The 10,757-nt window shown below is 47.7% G+C and overlaps 1 protein-coding gene and 1 long non-coding RNA gene across 2 annotated transcripts in view; one reads left to right on the plus strand and one right to left on the minus strand.

Annotated features, from left to right (window-relative positions):
• Positions 1–1,665, minus strand: part of LOC102024042 — a 7,718-nt gene extending 6,053 nt beyond the window's left edge. The window contains exon 1 of the long non-coding RNA XR_001231896.1: positions 1,630–1,665. This is a non-coding gene — a long non-coding RNA (uncharacterized LOC102024042). The remainder of the gene's footprint in view (positions 1–1,629) is intronic.
• Positions 1,666–3,031: 1,366 nt separating this feature from the next.
• Nudt7 (nudix (nucleoside diphosphate linked moiety X)-type motif 7) overlaps positions 3,032–10,757 on the plus strand; it is a 14,909-nt gene continuing 7,183 nt past the window's right edge. The window contains exons 1-3 of the mRNA XM_013507111.1: positions 3,032–3,155; positions 5,980–6,133; positions 9,922–10,080. Of these exons, the coding sequence (XP_013362565.1) occupies positions 3,061–3,155; positions 5,980–6,133; positions 9,922–10,080 (408 nt within the window). The 5' untranslated portion in view covers positions 3,032–3,060. The remainder of the gene's footprint in view (positions 3,156–5,979; positions 6,134–9,921; positions 10,081–10,757) is intronic.

Consider the following 10,757-nt stretch of genomic DNA (forward strand, 5'->3'; position numbering starts at 1 on the left):
AAACAATACCCCACCTCCAGAAGATTTTGATACTGAGGGCCCCCTAACTCATTTATAAAGAAATTCCTATTTAAGTCATTCTTCTCCTGAACTCTGCCCTGTCCCCCTCTCCTAGTACTGGGACTTGAATATCCCCAGCCCTTTGAATTTAGAGACAGGGTCTCACTAAATTGCTAAATTGTCCAGGCTGGGCTCAAATCTGTGACCCTCCTGCCTCAGCCTCCCAGAGTGCAGGGATTACAGGGATGAGCTCTTGTTGATTTAGGCGGTGAGGAACGAGTGGGAGGAAGTGAGGGGGAAAGTCATCACCTTGTCAGATGCTCAGCCCCGCAGCTATACATAGTGCAGTGCTCTATTGGATATGTGGGGCTTTAATCTGAAAGCCTGCCCTGAGTTTAGAGCTCCTAGATTTTAGAGACCCTCTGGCAAACTGAGGAAGGAATAGAGGAGGTTCTGTGTGTGTGTGTGTGTGTGTGTGTGTGTGTGTGTGTGTACAGCGTGCCGACTCCACTGCACAGAAACAACCTGCCGCTCACTTCCCAGAGCACAGCCCCCGCCCCTTGATTAACTTCACAACTAACTGTTTGCCGTAGTCTTTTCCCCAGAGGCTGAGAGATGTTTTCTCTATCTCCGCATCTCCCCAGCCTGACCCTGCGGTTCCGGCTCCAATTAGAGCTCCAGCAGGTGGTCTGTGAGAGATCAGCCCTGTTCCCGGAAGCTCCATGAGGGACTTTGGCCAGTGACTGTGCGCTTTGCCAACCAGCCTGACCTCTTCAGATCCTCGCTTTTTCCCCGCTCCATCTTCCAAGAGTTTTGTCACTACCACCAAAGCTATGTACTAAGCTACAGAAGTGAGTAATTTCACCAAAAAGATACTGCCAGTTAAACTGGAAGCTCTGTTGTCTTGCAAACGCATGCAAATGCAGACACATACACACACACACACTTCACAGAGTATTTTTACAGGACTATTTCTAAGCTTGAAAGACAATATTGTGCAGATAGCCTGGAAAATCCCAAGGCATTTCAAGATGCCGCCCTTGGCATGAAGGCCATCAAAACCCCTTAGATGCTCTGACGTTCTGATGGTGTGAACAGGGGGAGAGGTTTAAAGTTGAAGCTGTCTTTTCCTGGTTCCCGTAGAGACATGTGGCAGAGTCCCCAGCGGTCTCCAGTGTCTGCCACTGCCAACCCGTGCACCACCCTGCTGCCACAGCGGTCTTCCTAAAGCCTGGATTTCTTACTCCACTTCCTCTTGGGTGAAGGTCAGCTTCTAGCCAGCTGTGGCTCCCAAGGCCTCTTCACCTACTTCCAGGCCTCTACTCTGAAAAATACCTATTGGGCTCCAGCCCCACTGAACAACCTGCCGCTCTGAACAAGAACCCCCACCGAAGCTTGGGCTCTGCTGAGCCTCTGGCTGCAACCTCATCTGGCCCGCCTTGGCCTCTTGAAATCCCACCAACCCCTCAAATCCCACACTGAGTGCCAAGTGCAGCTCACTGGACTGTTCAACACTTGCCCCCTCATCTGCTGTGTGACTGCAGGAAAAGCACTGGGTTCATCTTCAAAAGGAGGAATCAGAGGAGGTCCAAAAAAGAGAAAACTAACCCCCCAGGCAGTCATTCTCACCCTCTAACTCGGTCCTCCACACCACTCTCCCCTCCCTCCTCACCCAGGCCAGGAGCACAGCGTGACCTACTAGAGGTGAGAGTTATGTTTATTATGACCCCATTAGACCAGGTCGAAGGGCTGTGTCTTGTCATTGCCCGTTGTCTAGCACATGGCAGCTGCACAGTGAACATTGGGTGAGAGGTGGCCATATCTCCTCTGCTTTCACAATCACATCCACATAGTTCACTGGCCAGTTGTCTCTGCCTGGTGGTATTGAAATACAAGGTCTCAGAGGTCAGAATGATCTAGACTTGAGCCAGGGCGGTGTGACCTTAAGCATAATTTTTATTTTCTAATTTACAAAGAAAGGATGGTCCCATCTCTGCAGAAATAATCCTATATCCTGGGATTGGGTGGATTAAGGGCACTCATGTAAGTGGAACTGTTGGTGTGGACTCTCCCAGCCTCAGCAAGGATGCCCTGGTAAACCTGGGAGTGCTGGTTCTGTGGGGTTAGAAGTCTGGGGAACTGTGGCCCAACTGTTCCACTCGTCCAGGCCCACAAAGTGACTTTCATGGGTCCTTGGCACTTTTGCTTTTGTGGATCCCTTCTTCCATAAGATAAAAATAGCTTGTAGTCCCAGCACCATGGGAGGCTGAGGCAGGAGGATTACAAGTTTGAGCCCAGCTTGGGCAAATTAGCAAGACCCTGTCTTTTTAAAAAAGAGAGAGAGAGAGAGAGAATAAGGCAGCTCAAGGGTTCAGTCTCTAGTATCACAAAAAGTCATAATAATAATAAATGAGTTTTATTTTAAGACTGCATTGGTATAAAGATGAATATAATCTAGCTGGGTTTATTTTCTTCTTCAGGGTTCCAAGCCCAGGGAGAGAGGGTGGTGGGCCCGAGGACCCCGCTGGGAGAGCGGCCGGAGGGGACCAGGGACTGGGCGCGGTGGAGGATAGCAGCCAGCGCCTTGGCCCGCCGGCCTGGGCAGAGCTGGGGCAGATCCAGCGCGGGGCGGTGAGGCCGGGCTGAGGTCGGTCCACCTCCGCTCTGAGGAGTGAAGAGGAAAGGACTGGCAGGTATCGGGCGGGTCGAAGTTCAGAGGGGCTGAACCGCCTCCAACGCCCAGCAGCTGCAGCAGGGCTTGCGGGTATTGGAAGCCTCTCAGCTCACCAGCACTGCTCTTGAAGCATTTTATACGATTTTTTCAGAATTTCTCCTATGCCTCTGACTCCTCAAGAAGTGCAAGAAACTAGGCAGAGGCTGGAGGAAGGGGAAGGTCTGACAGTAAACCTTCCCGGCCCCGCCTTCAGGACCAGCCCCGCCCCATCCCCGCCCTAACCACGCCCCTAGCCGCCCAGAGCGTCTCCGACCCAGCCCTTCTTGAAGCCCCGCCCCTCCCCGCCTGTGCCACAGGCCCCTCCCCTCAACCGGAAGGCTGTGCGCATGCTCCCTCGGGGATTCCGCTCTTGGCGTCTTGACTGGCTACAAACGTTCTCCAGGGCCATGTCGCGATCTTGTCCATTCCAGGAGCCAGACAGGTAAAGCCTTCCCGGCCCGTGCACCCAAGGCAGCTGAGCCCCGTCTCCATCGCAGCGGGGGCCGCCGAGGCCCTTTAGCTGGGATCCAGCCGGCTCGGGCGCTCGCCGCTGGGCAGCCCGCGGATCTTTGCAACTTTTCCGCCCAGGCCCAGCGGTGGCCGCTTCCCCTGGGGCTCTCCGGCCTGCGCTTCTGTAACCTCCCCGAGCCTGGACCTCCGTGATTCTGTTCTCACCTGCCGGACTGTTCAATGAGAAAAGCATTTCGATGGTGATGATTACTCCAAGGGCCAGCCTCACAAGAGACAGGTTTTTGCACTTTTCCTCCTGCCGGTTCCTCTGGGGACTGTCTCCCTCTAACAGTCACCCTGGGTAAGGTCCAGTCCCAGGCTGGGCCGGCCAGATTCCCTTTCTGGACAGGGCTTTGTGTGCACTGGGGGCGTTCGGTAGTCTCGAGCTAGCATTTAGTGACTCCTTTGAGGACGCGTAGTCATTTTTGAAATTCATTGCAGTCCACTTTTGAAACCACCGCGGCAGACGGAAACTTGTGAGCTATGCAACACAGTCTTCCTACAGAATCATTGGAAAACCAAGGTGTTCCTTTTCTAGAGTTGCTGTAACAAGGTGTCACAAACTAAGTGGCTGAAAAAACCACAGATATGTATTCTCATGGTTCCGAAGGTTAGGTCTGAAATCAAGGTTTCCACGGGGCTGCATCTCCTCTGGAATCTCCAATGGATGACGCCTCATGCCTCTTCCTCCTCCTGATGGCTTCTGTGTCCCTGGGCTTGTGACATCACTCTTAATTAATCGCCACTTCTGTCTCCTCAGGCCCTCTTCCCACAGACGCATCCTTCTGTGTCTCTCCTCCTCCCCTAAGTCACTGAGCTGAGGCTCACCCTCCATCCAGGTGCTTGCACCTCATGATCCTGGACAGGTTACATCCACAGAGGTCCTGTGTCAGGATGAAGTCACGCTCCGAGGGTCCAGGTGCATAAAGATTTGGAGCAAACACCTCAGCCCACCCCGCAAACCAGCAACAAAGTACATCCACTAAAAGCAACTAAACAAGTCCAATTGAGAAGAGCACCACTTGTGATTAGAAATCTAAATACACGCCTGTTATTAGGGAACAGTTCTGCACGTACATTCCCATGGTCCATGCCTCAGCAGCACCCTCGCTTGGCATTCGAGGAAGTACCGATTCTCAGCCCTCACCCTAACGTTACTGTGCTACATGCAGGACTAAGCCCAGCAGCTTCTTGTAAGCAGCCCTCCAGGGGATACAGGAGCTGAGAACCGTGGTCACAAGATTTAACTGTTTGGTAACAGGATGTAAAGGTCACGTTCAAAAAAGTGGGCTAATCTTAAGTCTTTTTCGGCAAACTTGTCTGGATACGAATATAGATTTCAAAGTTTAATTATGGATTTCAACTGTTGCACTGTTGAAAACCGCAGTTTATCGTTTTAAATTTAAAATTGTGTGTGAGGGGCTGGGGATTTAGCTCAGCGGCAAAAGCGCCTGCCTGGCAAGCGCAAGGTCGTGAGTTCGGTTCCCGGTACCGGAGAAAAACCAAAAAAAAAAAAACTAAAATTGTGTATGAGGTGTGATGAAAACATAGTTAATCTTTAAATTTTTAAAATACATTATAGTAAAAGACATACTGCTGTTAATCCTCCTCAGAATCCTCGTCCTCGCTTGGAACACACTTATCCCATATTCTTGCCACTCTCTGAAGCAGTTCTGGAAGTCCTCTTTCCTGAGGGTTTCTAGTTGTACTGCTGTGGCTATCTTAATGTACCAATTCAAAATGTTTACCTTTTGTGGTCGTTTTGGTTTTTGGAGAAGTTGTATGGTGTCAGATCTACTGAGTAAGGTGGATAAGGACATACCATAAGGTATTTATTTGTAAGCCTACCCTCCTGTATTACATCAGCAGCCTTCACTGTATTTTTTTTTTTTTTAATCACACTTGGTAAAGATACGCATGAAAGAGCACTTCCAGAACTGCTCTAGAAAGTGACAAGAAAGTTGGGATAAGTGTATTTGAGGAGTAGGTGATTATGTTAAGAGAGTATCTTAGTTACTTAGTTGCTTTTCTCACTGAGACAAAATACTAAAATTAAGAGAGGAAAGGTTTATTTTGGCTAATACTTTGTAGTGGTTTCAGCTTGTAGCTGGCTGGCTTCCAGGCAGGGTAGCATGCAGAGGGGCATCTCAGAGGAGAAACTGTTCATGGCAGGCAGAAGGCAGCAAAGCAGCCCCAAGCAACAGCAGCCACCCTTTTTCTGTCCCTTGTTTTCTATCCAGGCTACACACTCTTAGGGCAGGTGGCACTCACACACAGGGTGAGCCTTCTCATTATCCACATTCAGAACTATGCCAACCTAGTAAGTGGACTAATTAGTAATCATGCACCCTTAATCCTAGTATTGCACACTCAATCTCATCATTACACACTAGATCCAGCCACCTCTGAAAAGTCTTACCAATGACCACATGAGTCTTTGAGGGGACATCTAGACACAAGCCATAACAGGGATTAATGGCAATGTGTCTTCTATGGTAATGATTTCTTAAATTTAGACATTCACTGTATTTTGATCACACCACTTGCTAAACTGTGTTTAGGAGTTTTGGGCCTCTTTCAAGGTGTTCCACCTCCGAGCTACTGAAGTACTATTATTTCTGCCATGCTATTCACAGATACGCTGAGGCTCAGAAGTGGTAGGCCCCAGGATGCACAAAAAGCAGAAATACAAGCAGGACCAGGAGTTTTTTGCTATAACTCTGGTTATTAAAATGTGTGGTTGGTTTGCATTTTAGAGGCAATGTGATAGATGACACAAAGGCCCGCCTGAAAAAGCTCGATGTTGGTGCCAAATATTCTCACTTGTCAAGTCACAAATACTCGGTCCTTGTACCATTGGTGGCTAAAGAAGGAAAACTCCACCTGCTCTTCACTGTCCGGTCTGAGAAGGTAGGTGACGGGGGGCTCTTGCCACGATCTCTTGGGACATTTGAAGACCCAGTGAAATTTTTGTTGCTTGCATACAGTTTGAGAGCACAGTTCTCAAACCAACTTTCACAACTATGGCGCTGGAGGGGCACAAGAAGTCACAGGATGACATAGCAATTTTTTTTTTGAGAAGTTTCAGAATGAAGATAAGGAATTCAACTTACCAGTAATTTAAAATACTTTTAGGCCAGTGTCACGTAACATTGGTGCTATGACATTTTAGGCTGGATAGCTCTGTGGTATAGAGCAGTTTTGTGCGCAGTGGAATGTTTAGGCCGATCCTGGGCCTCTATCCACTAGATGCCAGTAACATACACACACTCATGTGATGACCACAGATGTCCCCAGTCATTGCCTGCTATCCTGATAGGGATGAGACTGAGTGAAATTTCTGCCTCAGGAGTAACATGAAATTACAAGTGAATAGACTGAGCCCTGAAGCCTGCTACCTATGTTGAATGAGCCGCTCTTCTTGCTGGCTGTGTGACTTTGTCCTGGTTACACAACTTCTCTGTGCTTAGTCTCACCACTTGTAAAATGTATAGTAGCTGCTTCATAGGGCTGCTGTGGGTAGTTCTTAGGGCGACAAAAGGAAGCACCTAAAACAGGCCTGGCACTTGGCATGGATCCATAGCATCCTCTGTCTTCAGGAGTGTCGAGTGGCAGGCATGGCCTGAAGTTTTCAGGTCAGCACCTTCATTGTAGCACAGTATCCACTGAGGCATGGACTTTCACCCATTCCTACCCCTCCAACTTGGTGCAGTCCCCTCCCTCGCTGTTGGGGATACTTCCCAGGAAGAACTGAAGAAGAGGTAATTTCAGAGTTATCCCAGTACTAAAAGAAATGAGGCCTGGTGTGGTGGCACAGGCCTGTGATCCCAGCACCCTGGGAGGCTGAAGCAGGAAGACTGAAAATTTGAACACAGCAGTTTAGCGACTTAGCAAGAACTTGTGTCAGTAAATAAACAAGCAAACAAACAGGACCAGGGATGTAGCTCAGTGTGAAAGCCCTGGGTTTAACCCTCAGTGTAAAAAAAGAGAAAGGAACAGAGGGAGGGAGGGAAAGAGGGATGGAAGGGCCTATAATTACGTGGTGTGTTAAGCAGAATGATGAGAAGTATCTGGTTAGGAAAAACAAAACAGTGGAGGAGTCAGCTGGCCTTGCGACTGGACGTGTGTGGGGATTCTTTGTGCTATGGGCCAGGTTGACACAGGCACCCAGAAGGATGGGAACCCAAGTGTCCCAGGCTGACACCCAACTGGGAGCCCGGGACCCAAGGTCACGGCCCTGTCTGTAGCACAGGCAAAGCAGAGAAACACAGCTTTTGATTCTTTAGACAAACAGTCATGCAGGAAACCTGGGCAGCTCCAAAACCTCGAGCAAGGGGTCTCTATGTCCGGCCTTACCCAGAGTGACTTTACCTGCTGATTGTTGAGGTAACTTTGTGGGGGGCGGAGCAGAAATTCCCTCTGGGGCTTTGATGGAGCCACGGAGCAAGAGGGTCTCCTCACAGATTTCCTCCTCAAGGAAAGGAAGGGGTGTCAAGTCACCGGTCCACCCTACTTGGATATGTGCTCCCCCTCATTTTATTTTGGTTGTTTGGGGACAGAGTCTGCTAATGTAGTCCTCTTGAACTTGATATGTAGCCCAGGCTGGGCTCAAACTTGTAATCCTCCTACTTCAGCCTCCAGAGGATTCCCGGTGTTCACCACCACACGCAGCTGGGAGCCAAGTTCTTATCTGCCCAGATCTCATCCCCAAAGTGGGCCTAAAAACTGGTCTATGAGTCAGGAGCCTAGGAAAGTACAAATAGCTGGAGAGTGTTGGTGTAGCCACAGGCAGCCAGGTGCTCTGGTGTGGGCAGTTCTTAGTTCTTAGTTCTTAGTTCTTCATTTCCACCCTGTCCAGGTCCGCCTTGCTTAAGGGTCTTCTTGGTCCTCAAGCCCTGGTGTTCAGCAAAGAGCCAGCACCCACCTCCCCCGCCTCCATACCTGCACCTCCCTGTCTGTCTTGGTTAGTTTTCTCTTGTTGCTGAGACAAAATACCCAATGCCCCAAATAAAGGAAGGAGAGGTTTATTTAGCTCACAGTTTGTGGAGGTTTCAGTCCATACTCAGCTGGCTCCAAGGCAGGGTGGCACATGGCAGAGGGCAATAGTTCATGGCAGCAGAAGACAGCAAAGCAACAAGAGCACAGGGAGGAGCAATGGCAAGCAGCCTCTTTCCCACCCATATATTTTATGCAGGCTCCCCACCCCGGGGCAGGGGTAACCATCATACCCATAATCCCAGTATTGGACCATGGATTAATCGAAAACTCTAGAAACCCTCCCCATGATTGCATGAGGCTTTGGGGGGACATCTAGACACAAACCGTGGCACCATCACTTCTCCCCTCTCCTACCCTCCCCACTCTTTCCCTTTTGCCCTGATCTCTGTGGTATGATGTAGGGAAAATTTAAGAGCAGAACACAAGTTGAAGCCTTACAAACTGAGACCGCAACCTTAGTTGGCTTCTGAGTAGAAATTCATAAGGTTTATTGAATGGCATCCATACATGCATCTGTAATCCCAGCTCTCTGGGAGGCTGAGGCAGGAGGATGGCAAATTCAAGTCCAGCCTGCACAGCTTAGAAACTTAGCAAAACCCTGTCTTAAAATTTAAAAAAGGAAGGGCTAGGATATAGCTGAATTCAGAAGCCTTGGGTTCAACCCCGATAATTTTGTACAGAAAAAAAAATTGTCAGCTTCTGTAATTAAAGAGTCTTTTTTTGACACTGACAGTCTGTGAAGGTTCAGTTTTAGAAAAGCATCTTTTAAAAGAAAACAGTGCAATATTTCCTTAAGAGTAGCATTTGCCTGAGTTCAAAGTGGTTTTTATTTCCTGTTCATTGGAAGAAGTGTATAGCAATAGAAAGCAGGGGTGGCAGGGTGGTGATGATCAACTGCTTAGGGGATATAGGCTGTCCTCTTGGAGTAATGAAATTTTCTAGAACTAGATAGCAGGGGTGTTTGTACCATACTGTGAATGAATGACATGTCACTGAATTATTCACTTTAAAATGGTTAATGATACGTGAATTTCATCTCATAAAATAAAATACTTTTAAAAGCGTAGATTATAGGTCTGTTCGGAGGACTCAGAAGAAAGCAAATTCTTGCAAGACAGCATTCCCAGACATGGTAAGCACTCAATAAAATGCTCAACAAAATGGTCTATTCAAAATATCACCATTTATATTATCCTTTATTTTACTTTTATTTCCCCCATCAAAGCTAATTTGTTGGTGAACATATAGAACCTCCTGGGGACACACAGGGAAAAGCTGGGAGTGGGAAAAATTCTCAAAGCTTACTCTTAAAAAATGAATCCAGGAAAACCTTTTCATTTCTTAAAAATTTTTGCAATGCTATGGCTTGAACCCAGGGCCTTGCACATGGTAGGCAAGCACTGTACTATTGAGCTACATCCTCAACCCTCTTCTTAAATTTGATGTTGAAACAGGATCTCTCTAATTTTCCCAGGCTATAACCAAGCTTGTGATCCTCCTGCCTCAGTCCCCTACATAGTTGAGATTACAGGTGTACATCACTGCACCCCTGTAAAAAATTACATCTTGTTTATCACTTGATACTACCAGGGTAGGGGCAGTCTCTGGCACACAGCAGCAGTACCGTAAATATATGTTGAGTGAATAAATGGTTCGGAATTTGTAATCACACATTATTTCTCTGTTCTCTCGATGTCCAGCTGAGAAGGGCACCTGGAGAAGTTTGCTTCCCTGGGGGAAAGAGGGAATCCACAGACAGAGATGATGTGGCCACTGCACTGCGGGAAGCCCAGGAGGAAGTGGGGCTGTCCCCTGTCCAAGTGGAGGTCCTCTGCCGCCTAGTGCCCGGTATGATTGAGGTAAGGTTTCTATAGACTCGAGAGCAAGCAGTGCATCTGCTGTTTTCAGGATTCCGCATTTCTCCAGACACAACACCGACATATACTGTGCAGAAAGCCAAGCAACTGGGGCCTCATGTGGCCCCTGCCCCTTGCGAACTCAGTAGCCGTGGGCAAAGCCCTCTTCCACCATCCAGAAATCAAAGGATTGATCTACATCACTGATTTTCAAACTAGGTGCCATGGAACCCTAAAGATGCTTTGAATTCACTTCATTAACATTCAATTTGCATTTACTTTTCTCCACTGTATATTTATTTTGAGAATTCAGTTGAAAAAGAAAACACATATTCCAGTGCATGATCCCCTTAGAGGAAGCCGACACATTACCTTTACCTTAAAGATACTCATTTTTCTCCATATCATGTACTAAAGCTGCCCCATGCCACAGTAACTAAGTAGTACCCTGAGATCACTAAGCAAGCTGTTTTTTTTTTTTTTTTTATTTTAAAAATAAAAGGAGAAAAACCTTAACAGACAGACAACGTTTTACAAAATAGCAAAAGAACAGTACAAACAATACAGAGTTACAAAGAAAGTGGTAGGAAATTAATAGTGCTTGATATTGATATCTTCAAAGTGGTTTCTCATGAAAACAAAGAGAGACATGCAATATTGATCAATCAAGGACTCATTAA

This window comes from Chinchilla lanigera, unplaced genomic scaffold (assembly GCF_000276665.1).
Source record: "Chinchilla lanigera isolate Chin_1 unplaced genomic scaffold, ChiLan1.0 scaffold00121, whole genome shotgun sequence".
Taxonomy (NCBI): Eukaryota; Metazoa; Chordata; class Mammalia; order Rodentia; family Chinchillidae; genus Chinchilla; species Chinchilla lanigera.